General features: G+C 40.4%; 1 protein-coding gene across 5 annotated transcripts in view; it reads right to left on the bottom strand.

Moving 5' to 3' along the window:
• Positions 1-13,611, bottom strand: part of cfap74 (cilia and flagella associated protein 74) — a 52,318-nt gene extending 38,707 nt beyond the window's left edge. For 3 of the 5 annotated variants that reach the window (XM_026154617.1, XM_026154616.1, XM_026154614.1), the window contains exons 1-14: positions 13,524-13,611; positions 13,002-13,089; positions 12,763-12,841; positions 12,320-12,478; positions 11,385-11,483; positions 11,200-11,304; positions 10,042-10,215; positions 9,642-9,752; positions 8,736-8,838; positions 8,170-8,327; positions 7,788-8,004; positions 7,515-7,679; positions 5,369-5,527; positions 5,077-5,195 (exon numbers count right to left, since the gene is read on the bottom strand). In XM_026154617.1, the coding sequence (XP_026010402.1) occupies positions 5,077-5,195; positions 5,369-5,527; positions 7,515-7,679; positions 7,788-8,004; positions 8,170-8,327; positions 8,736-8,838; positions 9,642-9,752; positions 10,042-10,215; positions 11,200-11,304; positions 11,385-11,483; positions 12,320-12,478; positions 12,763-12,841; positions 13,002-13,080 (1,727 nt within the window). In that variant the 5' untranslated portion in view covers positions 13,081-13,089; positions 13,524-13,611. Of the gene's footprint in view, positions 1-5,076; positions 5,196-5,368; positions 5,528-7,514; positions 7,680-7,787; positions 8,005-8,169; positions 8,328-8,735; positions 8,839-9,641; positions 9,753-10,041; positions 10,216-11,199; positions 11,305-11,384; positions 11,484-12,319; positions 12,479-12,762; positions 12,842-12,985; positions 13,126-13,523 lie in introns of those variants that run through there. The other 2 variants (XM_026154615.1, XM_026154618.1) reach the window with 2 other exon arrangements.
• Positions 13,612-15,626: the final 2,015 nt, after the last annotated feature.

Below are 15,626 nucleotides of genomic sequence, written 5' to 3' on the forward strand. Positions count from 1 at the left end.
ACAAAAGCATAATATACAGTTAAACAATAGTACAGTTAAATCCATTACAATGCAGTGTAAATGAGACTTCAGGTTTTTAAAAACAGTTTGAGTCTAAATTGGGAAAATGACATATAAAGCAGTACTTTTTGATCTGGTTATTAATTAGCAGTGCAAGTGATAATGTTGTCTCTGTATTTATGGCAGTTCTTGATTTAAATAGACCAAATTTCAGTTTAGGTTTGATATGGTTTTCAGTGTTTTCATCAGATTGGGTTTATCAGGATTGAGGAAATCTCGACATTAAATGTAATTGCAGTTGGGCTTAAAGGGTCCTCTTTTACTTTGTCACCACTGTGAATAGTTTTGTCAGTAACAAACTTCCAAACGACTGAACCAAATGAAACAAACCGTACGTGTGATCACACCCTCAGTATCTGCCGAGTACCACCATTTCTACGACAGTCCACGGCTTTCTCTCACAACTGATCTCAGGAACATACACGCCACAGAGGGGTGTCTTCCTCTAAGCCAGTCATTTGCAGTAACATGCTAGGATGTGGCACTAACTGCAAAAACACAACTTCTATGCACTGGCTTTTCACCAAATGTGGCAAGCCCAGGCTGTTGTGGTTTTTGCACCAGTAGTGAAAAGATACAGCAGAGCCCATTGTGGCACAAATGCACCTACGCTGGGCAGGGGGTGTCGGGGGAAACGAAGCCAATTTTAGAAATTCAGGGGGCGTACAGGGAACCATGGGCTGGTGTGAAAAAGTCTAGTGTGTTCCTGGTTCCTGGTTCTCTCTCTAGCTGTGCTAATGTTTTTAGCTGGGTGAGCCATGATGATTTTTCAGTTGTCACGACTGATCTCAATACTGTGTGGTTTCATGTGTGAATAATTACACACAACAGGCACTGAAAAATACAGGGAAGGTGTATAACAGGTGCATTCATTCGTCAGGATGTATGAGCGTGACTCAGTTTGTAAAACCGAGGATTTCTGACACCACTTAGCATTTTTTTTCTAGGCTGTTTTGCTTATGATCCTGGTGCAGTTTGTGATTCTGATAAATACAGTGACAGGGTGCTTACAATTTACAGTAGTACCATGTAAACTTGATATTAAATTTAACGATCATTCCAACCATTTGATATCACTACTGTGACTGCAGTATGATGTAACCAAGAGTGCTGTAGTAAAATTTTTATTATAATGTCATAAAAACTAAGACAAGAACATTTTTTTTGTTGGTGGCGCTTTAAGCAGTAGACGGGGGTCAGCACGGACACCTTGACTGCTCCGTAGCTATACAGCCCATAGACAACAAATTGTGATGCACTGTCTATTCTGACACTTCTCTATCAGAACCACCGTGAACTTCAGTAGCTTGTCTGTTAGATCGGACCACACGAGCCCACTCCCCTCTCATGACCCTGTCACTGACTCACCACTGTTTCTTCCTTGGACCACTTTTGTTAGATACTGAGCACTGCAGTGCAGAAACACCCCACAAGAGTAGTTTTAGAGATGCTCTGACCCAGTCATTTATCCAGTACAATTCCTGCTTCTAACACATCAACTTTGAGGACAAAGTGTTCATTTGCTGGACAAAATATATTTCACCAAATAATAGGTGCCATGATGAAGAGATGATCAGTGTTACTTACGTTACCTGTCAGTGGTGATAATGTTACGGATGATCAGTGTATGATAACATTTATGTCTTCACAGGTAAGGTACCTTTTGAGCATGTATCATTAAATTGCCAGAGAGAAAGTAATCTAATAATAATAATAATGCATTTTATTCCTGAATTGTAGGTTTAGGGTTAACATTTGAATGAATGAATTCGTACAGAGCCTCACTCCAAGTATTTTTATTGTTTTGCTGAAACTCTGGCCATGATATACTTTTACTCACTTTCTACAAATCCCAAATATAATGTAAACTTATTTTATTTAGTTGAATTTTTTAAATATACACTCAACAAAAATATAAACGCAACACCTTTGTTACTGCTCCCATTCCCCATGGGATGGACGTAGAGACCTAAAATTCATTCCAGATACACAATATAACCATCCCTCCCAAACAGTGGTCACAAATCAGTCCAAATGTGTGGTAGTGGGCACATCTGCCATATTGAGATAATCCATCCCACCTCACAGGTGTGCCACATCAGGATGCTGATCTGACATCATGAGTAGTGCACAGGTGTACCTCAGACTGCCCACAACAAAAGGCCACCCTGGAATGTGCAGTTTTGTCTCACAGGAAAATGCCACAGATGCCACAAGCAATGAGGGAGCGTGCAATTGGCATGCTGACAGCAGGAATGTCAACCAGATCTGTCGCCCGTGCATTGAATGTTCATTTCTCAACCATAAGCCGTCTCCACAGGCGTTTCAGAGAATATGGCAGCACATCCAACCGGCCTCACAACCGCAGACCTCGTGTAACCACACCAGCCCAGGACCTCCACATCCAGCAGGTTCACCTCCAAGATCGTCTGAGACCAGCCACCCAGACAGCTGCTGGAACAATTGGTTTGCACAACCAAACAATTTCTGCACAAACTGTCAGAAACCGTCTCAGGGACGCTCAACTGCATGCCCGTCGTCCTCATCGGGGTCTTGACCTGACTCCAGCTCGTCGCCGTAACAGACTTGTGTGGGCAAATGCTCACATTCGATGGCGTCTGGCACGTTGGAGAGGTGTGCGCTTCACGGATGAATCATGGTTCACATTGTTCAGGGCAGATGGCAGCTGAGAATGTCCCAGTTCTTGCATGGCCAGCATACTCACCGGACATGTCACCCATTGAGCATGTTCGGGATGTGCTTGACCGGCGTATACGACAGCGTGTACCAGTTCCCACGAATATCCAACAACCTCGCACAGCCATTGAAGTGGAGTGGACCAACATTCCACAGGCCACAATTGACAATCTGATAGACTCCATGCGACGATGTGTTGCACTGCATGAGGCAAATGGTGGTCACACCAGATACTGACCGGTTCTGGGTCCCCAGACCCCCAATAGCGCAAAAAACTGCACATTCCAGGGTGGCCTTTTGTTGTGGGCAGTCTGAGGTACACCTGTGCACTACTCATGATGTCAGATCAGCATCCTGATGTGGCACACCTGTGAGGTGGGATGGATTATCTCAATATAGCAGATGTGCCCACTACCACACATTTGGACTGATTTGTGACCACTGTTTGGGAGGGATGGTTATATTGTGTATCTGGAATGAATTTTAGGTCTCTACGTCCATCCCATGGGGAATGGGAGCAGTAACAAAGGTGTTGCGTTTATATTTTTGTTGAGTGTAGTTTTGTAAAGAGCATTTACATTTTTCTAATTCAAAGATTCAAAGATTATTTTGCAAACACCAACCAGCAACTCCTGATCCAGGGCTTTCCGAGTATGTAACACAGGTTTGGACCTTATAACCACATAGCATTCTTCTATTTGTAAAACCACAAAAACAACACCAAACAGCTGTGAAGTAACTGCTATTTTTTAAACCTTGAGAGCTCATATTATTATTGCTCTGCATATGCCTGAATACATTTTCCTCACTTTATACAATAGGTTGCTATGCGGATTGCCTACCATCTGGTTATTTCAGATTTTCAGCTGTCTTCCTGTAACAAATTTAATGAGGCATCAAGTGATTAAAATGTCCAGGATTTGGGGGATGGTCATCCAACAGCATGACATGTAGTATCATGATGGTTAATGGGAGGTTAGCCACAATGAGTAATAGAGCATATCAGACCTTGTAAGGCTGTATTAACAGAAAGCCTGAATGTACTGAATTGACTAGAGCTTTGTGTTACAATTTATGAATTCAAAATTTTCACACATTCTTATTTTTATTTTGTTGTGATTAAAATGAACGAAAAGCAGGCGCAGCATTTATTATTTTAGTGCTGTAGAACTAATCTGATGTCTGCAAATGTGAAGCTAATGTGAAACTATAATATGTGCACCTACAAGTAAAATCAATAAAATCAAAGAGACGACCAACTTTACTTCTCTCAAATAAAAGGAAGATACTAGAAAAACAGTGAGTGTTATGCTTTGTATACAGTATGCGTGCATTTACCCATTTGGTATTTAAGTGCATTTTGTACATGTGAGTTTGCAATTGAGAACTCGCATGTAGAAGGTGATACGTTCAGACAAGTGGTCCTGCACTAAAGCTCAAGAACGGCATCAGTAGTGTTCAAGCTGACCCTGCTGTAGCCTGCGAGATTCTTCAACTCAGTCAGGCAGAAAGAAAAGAGATGAAGAAACCACATCAAGCCATGGGAGAGCTGATGGGAAAGTGATACACAGTGAGTGACCTGGACAACAATGCATCTCTGCTCGGCCTGTGGGCTGCTGGCATGCTGATAGAGAGGAGATAGAAGAGACATGGACTGACTCATGTAGCTGAGCCTCGTAAGAGGAGCTGTGAGCGTGGTGATCCAAGCTGGCATCCATATGTGGGAGGATAGGCTTTTCTTTCACGACCACTCCACATCATATTTTAAAAAATGACAAGAAGTGGTTGCTAAATGGTGATGCACGACCAGATGTTTCAATGTGACAACTGAAGCGGTTTAATACATATGGGAGTTTATCACAACAGACCTTTAATGTTTGATTTCTGGAATTTTATCCGTTTCTGGTGCCACACTATCAGATGTCTGAAACCAGATTTCCCGACCACTTCAATACTTTAACCCGCAAACGAGCACAACCATGAAGCAACACCGCTGCGTTAATGCAGTCCCCCCCCCCCCGGTGTCTCTCTCATCTCTATGAGATAAATATATCTATTTTGTCCTCAGCTGGGATTCAGTAGGGGTTCTAGTGGGCTGCGTGATGCTATGCTATGTTGGTTTTCCCTTCAGAGATATTTACTTTGTCTGTCATGATTCGTAGAACTGGAGTAATTGGCTCTTCCTGAATCAACTTCAATATGGTAATATTGCCTATTGAGAATTTTAGAAAGATTTTCCTAAAATTGTTGCCTAAAACAAATACTTTAGGTCTTTGTTTACTGTTATAGCTGTTATAATTAATAAAACACAAAACTTACTTGATGGTGAAAAAGTTCTTCAAGTGAGGGGAGACCCCGAGAAACTTGCAGTTAATAACTGCGTAGCTGATATTAGTCAGGACAATTTTCTTCTTGTACATTTTTCCCACATCAAAGTCCTAAAATAGACCAAAACATTTAATATAATAATTCAGTTCAGTTCAGTTTTACTTATATAGTGCCAAATCACAACAGCAGTTACCTTATAGCACTTTATATTTTAAGGTAAAGATTCTACAATAAAATAAAGATATACATTTTTGTGTTTTGGGACTGAAAAAAACCCTCATACCTTGAAGAGGATGACCTCTGGTTTACTAATGAATGGAGGCCCTTTTAACTCTTTTCCACGATTTCTTTTAGCAGTCATATTGAGCTTTCCACTCGCTATTGGAGGTTTTTCTTGCCTCAGTTGTGTTTGCACCAGTGTAGTATTCTCATTGGGCATTTTCTGTAACCACACAAGCAAAGCAACAACTGCTAATTAGTAATAATCTACTATAAGATACTCAAAGATTGCAGCCAAATGGATCCACAGTACAAAAAAAAAAGAAAAAAAAAGAAAAGGGAGATCATTTTTCTGGATCATAATTTCTTATAATTTAAACCCAGAGTCGTCCTTCATTTCTCTGCCATGTAGAAAAACTGGGAAACTACTGTTGAAATTGCTCTTCTTTTTCTTATTTTAAATTATCTGAAGGATTAAATGTGGAGTTAAACTCATTTACACCAACAGATAGAGGAGTTTCATGGTCCCGTCCACTTGTAATATGTAAAATGAGTTTGACATTCCTGGAATAGAACATGTAGGAGTTTGTATGGTGATAAAACAACAGGTAACTTCATCATCCAAAAAGTTTTCTTAAGGTGCTTTTGTTATTCAATAGTTGGAAGTTTAAATCATTTTTAGGCTTGGTCTAACACATCCAACATACTGTATAGCGAACAGGTTTTTCTAGTGTCAGAAATTAACTTGGGCACAAGGTTATTTTAAAATACCTTCACCTTAGGGCACAGGCATGTACACAGCACTCTGGCTCCAGTTTCTCTCGCCATCAAAAACATGCTAAGTTAATTCTCCTGTCACTGTGCCCTTGACCATATGCTTACAGCTGGAGCACTGGCTGCAGAGGCACTGCCCACTGCTCCTAGTAAGGATGGATTAAATGGAGGGAATGAGTTGCTCTGTCAGGATTAATAAAGGATATCTAACCAAAACTTGATTTTCAAGAGTCATACTTACTACATGTTATCACAGTTGTCTAAAAATAGTGTGTGAGCTTTATGTCATAAATAATACCCTTCTCCCCCAACCCCCTGACACTGAATTAGATAATTGGTAGAAAACGGATAGATACTGTATCATTATGGATCAAGATAGTGGATTTGATACTAGTGGTATTGGTGTGGTTTACAAGGCTGCCTTATTCAGCGTTTTGTATTTTTATTCCGTCCATGCTTTATTCTGCACTGTAGAGCGCTTTTATAACTTTGTTACAAAGTGACGTGTTGACGTGTTCACTGTTCTCCCCCTCATGAATCATCTCATTAGCTTTATTGTATCGCTCTGCTCTGCTGTTGTGCTGGCTGTGTTGAAAAGTACCCTTTGATGAGGGCGTCAGTCTGATCTGTATTTTAGGAGGAGAGATCACTTCCACTTGGCTTGTCACTCGCTCAGACCTCTGAGCTGCAACGCTACGCTCGCTCTGGGCTCACAGGCACCGGCACAATGAGAAGTGATGTCCGTCGCCCCACATTTCAAGAGCGCTGGGGCTCCAGATTAGACACAGAGGCTTCTCATCTTCATGTCAGTGAGCTAGTGTAGAAACTTTCACCTTTAACGTCAACTCCCATGGAACGATCTCAAAATTGTCACTGTAGGCCAATGCTGATATGATCAACACAACTCAATTTGACTTATTTTATATATATATTGAAATAAATGATCTCTATATTAAAATATTAGCTAAGCTGTAGTTGTTGTCTAGAGTATGATGGATGGAAAGTCTTGCAATTGCTTATGTACAAATGGGAAAAAATTGGCTAGCTGTCGATTTCTAAAATGTAAACAGTGCTCTCTTTAATGTGACTAATCACATTAATGCTTTCAGAATCATTATTAATGCCAAATAAATAACACAAGTTTTCAAAAACAGAGCTCTACCTTGTTCCCTCAGCACTGAGGCCTGACTGCTGACTCTTTGTACAGAGTTTATGTGTATGTGTATGGCGTCTCTTTTCACCTGCCTGAAACAAGCTTCACTGTGACCATGCTGAGTTATTCCCATTCCAGTCTAATGCATATGCTCCAACCAGCAGGAGTCTCGAGTGCAATCTTTAGGATATTAATGTGCCTGCTGAATGGTACGTGATTTATGGCCATTTAAATTTAGCAGGTTGCATAGGTTTGCTTTCGGTCGGCTGTTGTTTTAGTCAACCTTGATGTGTTGGTCCCACAGTCCGGAGAATTCAGGCTCAGCCAGGCTGTCAGTAGGGATCTGGTGATTCACTTTCTCCTCGTTATCCTCAGTCCCCTCCAGGTCCTCAACATCAGAGCAAGCTGACGATGACGAGGAGCTGCTGGTGTCACTGAAATCTCTGAACTGTTGGACAAATACAAACACACACGAACGATTCATTATAAATTGCTCAAAATGCCCTCCAAGCAATCATTTCATAGTAGGCATCTCAGATCTTAGATTCCCCCTCACGATTGTGGCTTTCTCCTCAGCAGCTGATGGGGGAACAGAATCCAGGTAGTACGGGAGCTTCTCACTTGCCCTCCTCAGAGATAGGAACTTCTCAGTGGCTGAGGGTTTGGGCAGTAGCAGTGCCGGCTTCCTCTGCCTCCTATTCGTCAGCTGTTCTTCCTGAAGGATTTTTGAAACAATCTCCACTCTTTTTGACTTCTGGCTCTCCTGAAATTCCCTGAGAAGGGTAAATCGACAACACTGCATTATCCTGAAATGGGGTCATGCATTCCTCAGCACACAGTGAGAGAAAACACCCACACGTTGCTGCATGGAGTGGGAGTGGAGGACATGCGTGTGGGAGAGGAGAGGATAGGAGAGGAGAGTAGAGGAGAGGACATACCCTTCTTTACGTTTTGTTTCCTGCTGTTGTTTCTGCTGGTACATATGTTTCATACTGTTGATTCCTTGGGCCTGCAGGGATTCTCTCAGTTGTCTTTGTAGCTGCTCCTTCTTCTGGGCATTAGCTCTGGCTCTGCTTTGCTGGACCTGTAAATTCTCCTAAGGAAACAACGGCAGATTAATAAAGCTATACTCGACCACATGCAGCTTTAAGACTGAACTGACTGTTTGAAGGCAGAGACATCAGACAAAGAGACATTTTCTCTTTAGACACACAATTTGCCTTGAATCATATGTTTAATCAGAAAATACAGCAATAAACAGAAACAAAGCATTGTCAACAGTACATATCCACACACAACTCAAAGTGAGCCTAGTTGGATCACTATGACTTCATAGCTTCATTGCTAAATAATTCATAATGCAAATGTTAATTTAGGCACTTAAAATGATGTTATAGTAACCAAAAAGCACAGTAGTGATATAAAAAAATAATAACATATAGGCTTTTTTTTTTATCTCATCATTAATGAAACAACCACAATGTTATGCTGTTCTTTTGCTTACTTGGGTTGCTTCTATGTTAGTTTTCAATGACTTTACAGCCTGTAACCTCTTTTCCAGTAACTCTTGGTTCTGCCGCTCCCTCTCAGCCTCCTGCTGATTCATCCTGAATGAAATGGGGATACCAACTAAGCACGCAAAATGTCAAATACAGCACAGAGAGAAAACAGCAAATGTGCTATTATTGCCTGGCATTAAAAACCCAAGGTTGAGCCAAATTTACACTGGTGACATCGTAAGTAGTACAAAAGGACAGAATTCAAGTCAACTTATAGGTGGAATAAACTTGGAAGTAACAGCAAATATTTTCAGATTATCTTCAGCCACAGACAAATACATATTTGGTAAGCATACATACAATTGTATGTGTAGTTTTTACAACCTTTAATAAAATTGTGTGTTCATAATGTATAAATGGGATTTCCACAAGGTCAACTATTGGCTTATTGGAGTTTTTATAGTTTTTGGCTTTCTAGGCACCAGCTATTTCTGTGTAGAATTTATTTCCATTAACAAATAAAAAAATATATACAATAGGACCTATGATGGTCTCACTACATTTCCACAATGGGTTCAATTGAAGTGTAGATTGTGCTAAAATTTACATTTGTGAAATATCATGCAAAATTATTATACACCAGAACAGACTCTAATGGCTTGAGTAATTAGTGATTTTTAGAAAAATCAAGATTTGAATAGATTTTTTGTCTTCTCAGATCACTTTCAGCTAGATCAATGATGTATAAATCTGAGCTCTTTCAAGTGTCATGTCTACTCTGCTTGTAATGCAATTTGCCAGGATGTGCGAATGATCAATAGGACGTGCCAGCTCTCCAATGAGTCCTCTGAGATAATTCACATCTTTGTTTTACCCCTCTGACACTGTTTATTGGTTTGAAAGCTGATTACCTTTTTACAGTCTGTTTCAAGTACTTGGCAGCTATTTTGCGGCTCTCTCGGCCCTCTTCGATTTTCCTCTGACATTCAGTCTTCTCTTTCTTTAGCATGGCTGCCTGTTTACTATCAGAAGAGAATCACAGACACTTACACACAGAGTGTTATCATCACATGGCTATTTTTGGCTTGTGATAGAGGCTTCTCACGAAAATAATCACATGCTTTAAATATAATGGATACACAGGAACAAAATGTGCCTACAAGAGTCATTTCACTCAGGTTATGTGCAACACATCACTCTTAGTTATTCACATAATGACAAATCGCTTTGAATTGTCTATGCATAATAAGGACAACAAATCAGGGGAAAAAGCAAAGCTTTTAGGAGGGTAAATATGGCTGTTTTCCATACTCCCTCAGATTCTTCATCTTGAGTTGCAGGTTTTGGCTGGCTTCCCTCTCCTGCTGCAGCCTCGTTGCTGCCTTCTGGGCTTTAAGAACCTGGAAGAGCTGCTCCTCTTCCTGCACCTCCTGCCGGAGCAAGGAGCATCTGCCAAGCTCAACTTCCACCTCACTCAGCTCCAGTCTGAGGAGCAAGGACAAATGCATGCAGATGGAATAAAATGAATGGGAGAACTCTAAAAACACTAAGTATCTGTAGAGTCAATACGATGAATATTACCACCTCAATATCAGCCAGCTGTCAGCCCTGAAAACACATGCAATTAAAAATCCCCGATCCCTCTACTTTAAACTATAAACACGCCCTTTTCTTTCAATGGCAGTTTCACCAAGAGGTGACACTTTTCATACAAAGTTTTGACTTTAACAGTTTCACACTGTTCTGAGACATTTCATACTGACATTTTTTAACTGACTGAAATACTCTCATTACAAGCTGTAAGCTTATAGTCAGCTTGACCACGCAGAGATTTGCACTGCACTGTGAAACACCCAAAGTATTCCTATTCTATCCTATTTCTAAACTGTTATTTTTTTTTATCTTATAAATGTCGTTCAAATAAGAGGCCAGCTTAAACCTGGCTGTATGATTGTTTAAAAAGCTTCTAAACCTGCACTGAAACCATTACAGTATTTTATTTCCCTCTAGAAAAACCCACACTTCCTAACAGCAGAATGAGAAAGGATTCCTTACAGATTTTTTACACAGCAAAATTGTTTACAGCCTTTATTACTGTATTGAGTAACCAGGCTTTATGACTAAAAAGTGCACAAAAAAACCCACAAGGGGCTGCAGAGCTGTGGGTGTGTTTTCTAGGATACCAATGAAGTGCTGAAATACAATCCATGAAGACCAGTTAGAAAAATACATTTTTGAGTTTGAAGCTTTATCAGACACCCAAACACAGCAAATCTGTTTGGTTACATGCTGACAACTGCAAAAAAACCAAAACACAAATACACTGTTCTTGCAACAAAATTATCTGCCACCCTCTGTGTTTGCTCTCAGTGTCAAAGCAGTGGTATAATTGCGGCAAATAAGGGTGCTGGCCTTTTCTAGCAGTACTAATGCCTCTTAGATCAAGACCTGTTTTCTTCTTGGACTCACTCTAGTTGCTTCAGCTCAATGTTGATGTGGCCCTCGAGCTCCTCCTCACTCTGCAGCTTTTGACATAGGTGCTTATGCTGGGCTCGCAGTCGAAACAAAGCCACGCTGACAATTTTAAACAGAAAGACAAAAAAAATTAGTCAAAATAAAAGTACCAAAGACCAGTTGGTTTATGTTAAACTCACCTGTTGTCTGTTACTTTCTGTTGTTCTATCTCTCTCTCCAAGTTATCCCTCTGCTCCAACAAACTTTGAATATTCTGTTGACAGAGTTTTAGCTTTTCTCTGAAGAAAAAAAAAAACACAGGATAAAGAAGACAAGCTGCAGTGCTGACATAGAGAAACACCAAAAACGTGAACATTTTCAAGGCACTTAAAATAGGATGCGTACAGAGCACTGGCTAATGGATTTCCTTGAGGCCACTGCAACAACAGGGAGGTAATTCTGTGTCCTAACAAGGTAATCAAATGAAGATATTAGAAAGCTGAGAGTGGACACACACTGTAACAGCTTTGAATTGCCCAATGTTCCTTTTGCAGTCTAATGGTGTGCAACACAACAATCTGCGGCTGTGGCAAAAGACCGTCATAAAAAGAAAATTGTGGCACGTGGTATGACAAGGCCTGCAGACAGGTTGAAAGATAGGTGCATTTAGGTTCCCATTAAACACACGTTTACTGTGGCTGAAGTATAACTCCACGCTGACCGCTGATGCTCTGTGCTAAAGGAAGATGACAGACATTTTCCATGGAACTGCATCACAGTTCATCAGGTGCTCAATGGCTCATGGTCCAGACAAATAAAAAGACGGAAGGAAAGTGGGGAGAAAGGACATTATAAGAAATGTTCTGTCCTCGGCTGAAATCATTTTCTACAAATTGCCGAATCAGTTGGAACAGATATGATTGGCCTTGTGTGAAAAGGGCAGGAGCAGAAAAAAATGGAATAAAACAGGGGAACATTTTTGAAAAGACTGGGCAAAAGCCTGTGTATTTTTAAAAAAAATTCTCATAAAAAAGCTTTTCTACTGGTACTGGTTTGTGTGGAGTCTAGAAAGGTTCACAAAATGTAGGTAAGGAGCTTCTGTAGCTCTAGAGGTCTGTCAGTGCCAGGTTCAGACCTGGCTTTCAGCACGTCATGCTCCTTCTGTCCATGAAAGCAGTCCAGCTGGTCGAGGTTTCGTCTCAGCTTGAACATCCGTGCTGTCTCGGCATAACTCCTCTTCTTACAACCGTCAGCCATAGCCGCAAGGTCACCATCGTCAACACCATCATCCTCTCTTGGGGCAGATGCAGAATTACATTTAGAAAAGGCTCCTTATGTGATGCAAATTCTTAGATACACACACTATTATTCACAGACTGTCTTTCATGTATGGAAGTATATGATGTAACAGACTTTCAACAGATGCTGAAATAAAAAACAGAAATTGAACTTTATTGCTTTGTATAACAATATCTGACCGAAACATGCACCGTGGTTTTGAATACAAGACACACTGCCATTTGGATTTAACTGCCCAATAGTTCTCAAAAAAAAAAAAAAAAAATAGCAAACACCCACTCAGACAATTCTTCTAACCAGTCCAAATCAGCAGGCACATCTGACTCTTCGGCTTTAAAGGTTTCATCACTTGGATCATCTGAAATAAATCAGCATATCTCAGTCTCAAGCTAAAAAAGGGCTGTTTTATATAGGTGTAGTTATGGATAAAGTAATGTATATCTGTGAGACTTAAAGGTTTTTTTTCTGAAAGCTACATGAAGCAGCAGGATCTGGTATTTACCATTTACTCTCCTCACCTGGACTGAGGTGGACATCCAGCTGTCCACACCTGTCAGGCTCCACCTCTGCGGGGCTTCTCCTGTCTTCTACCTCCATGTCACCTTACTTATGAAGGGCACAGGACTACATTACCGAGCAAGCCTTAATGATAACGGCATACAGAAATAGACATAGCAAATCTGTTAAATCCAGGTGAAGTCATTCAATGACTGAGAGCCAGTTCTTTCACGCAACAGGAAAATAAATTAATATTAAAAACTGGCCACTATTGCTGAAATTTAAATGTAGTTTTAAGCGGCTCTTTTTGGCGGTTTAGTAGGGTTAGGTTATATTTCCGTAGTGCCAGTGTGACATTTGTCCCAAGCACCATAACATTCAATCAGAATAATCCTAAAAGAAAACTGATCTGTCTTTTATTCGAGCTGAGCTAGCTTGAAGAGCAAGAAAGTGGGGCCAGCTAAAGCAAATGATAATAATAATACAGTGTTTGCTCTGTGTCACTCTTACGACAAAAACAAAACATTAAAAAAAACGGTTACCTTTTGTAGCTCGTCTTTCCTCTTATAAAAACGGCTTCTCAACATCACTTTTTCTCAAAGCAGCCATGTTTGCTGGTGTTTCCAAGGAAACGTGACGCGAGGGGCGGAGTCGTACTGCCCGCTGAAACCTTCCAGGTGCGACAGAAATTAACAAATAGCAAAATAGTACCGACAGCATCAAAAATCGATTTACCTGTCGAAATGATCCAAAAGAAAAGTCTGTCGTTGTACGGTAATGACATGGCAGACTGTTACAGACATTATAAGACTTTAATTCAACACGAAATGTAAAAATGTAAAGGTTTTAATATCTAAAATGACTTTCTTTCTTTCTTACAACATTGCACATTGCCATTCACCGTCTTTTTTTCTCTGGCCTGACAACAGTCAAGAAGCCAGAGAGCACAAAACATCTCAGCTGATTTAGAGAGAATGATATGTCTGTGTTATGCAAAGTCTTTTGTCAAGCATGCACAACCCCACGGGAAACAGGCGCGCATTTTCTAGTAGATTGGTGGGTTATTGCACCATCACAAGGCTTCTTTTTCTTTTTGCCATTATTAAGCTTTCATCGAGCTCATCATAATTTTGAAGTGGAATTCACAAGAGGAAGGAGAAATGTGTGTTCTTACTGTATATCACACTGAAGTCATGTGACAGGCCTAGAGGAATAAGTTGTATTACCATAGGAGGCCTGGTAAATAAATAGTGTGAGGATGCGTGACTGTGATGAATGGGAGGGAGACTTTTTTTGTTTTGTTTTTTGAGATAAAGGGAAGAAAAGTGACTTGAGTAGAAAAAGGAGCTCGGCCGATATTAAGGAGGGATCAGCTGGAGAAAAACAGAAAGATAAGAGAGAGAATACATGATGGTGAAAAAAGGAGCCTAACAGGAAAAAGGAGGAGTTTGTGGATGAGGAATCCAACAAATGCAGTCCTGTTAAATGCACTGTAGTGTGTACGACAACCTAACATTTTCCACATCAAAAGCCCTTACAGTCCAACTCCAAGAGAAGGGGTGGCCAGGAGGGTGGAGTGAATCTACAGCCCCTGGCCATGCTGACCTTTATGGTGCGGTTGACAATAAATATAAGCACCCACCTGATGGAGAGAGCTTGAAAAATAATTGAGTTACAAAACTTTGGAAAAGTGGACTCACAGAACAAAAACAACCACACTTCAGGAAAAATGTATCAACCAGATTCAGAAAGAGACTAATGACTAGTTCAACTTCATTAACTTGTATTTGATGTATATATTATCCTCTTAAACAGCATTGTTTCTGTTTTGTCTGCATGGCGAGGATTACTGCATCACATTCGAATCTGCTTTGCCTGACCATATTCGCAGTTGCTGCTTTGCTTAATGAGACATAATGAGTGTTTTTCCAGGAATTTTTAGAAATCCGTTACTCGAAAGTAGGTATGACAGGAAAGTAGAGGAGGAGCAAGACATGAGGAGTGCCAGTGTAGGAATCCTCATCCCTCCCATCCCTGTATTCTCTAATATGACTTTTCTGTCAACTTACTGTACTGATGTCTTATCTAATCTCTATTCAGTTCCTTTAGAGGCTAAATCTCGTGAAACTGTGGCCTTTGATCTCATACACCAGAAAATGTTTGATCCCTGAGAAACAGTCTGATCTGCATGTGCTTTAGAAAAGAATTATATAACAGTCTGGGGTGGAGGCGTGGATGTAAAAGTGTACATACTGTAGGCTTATTTCACAAAAACCTAGCAACACATGCAACCAGGTTTTGGAGGGCATATTCCAGATCCACTCTATAAGGCTTTTAACAGCTGGGTTTGCAACACAACAAACACAGTCTGTGATTACGTTTACACTGCGAAGGAGGACATTACAAGATTAAACTAAACAGTTGTTCTTTTATGCATTAGTACATGCATTTTGTTTTTGTCACTCCTATACATACATTATGTCTTTTATTTTTAAATTTCACACTTAGAGAGGCAATACTCACCATAAATTCAATATGCTGAGCGAATTGATGGAAGGCCCCAAATTTTGGTGTTGGTCCGATACCAAGTAAGTACAGAGTCTATTGCATATACCAATATATTTAAGCTATAAAGGCAGCTTGTG

This window comes from Astatotilapia calliptera, chromosome 20 (genome assembly GCF_900246225.1).
Source record: "Astatotilapia calliptera chromosome 20, fAstCal1.2, whole genome shotgun sequence".
In the NCBI taxonomy this organism is placed as follows: domain Eukaryota; kingdom Metazoa; phylum Chordata; class Actinopteri; order Cichliformes; family Cichlidae; genus Astatotilapia; species Astatotilapia calliptera.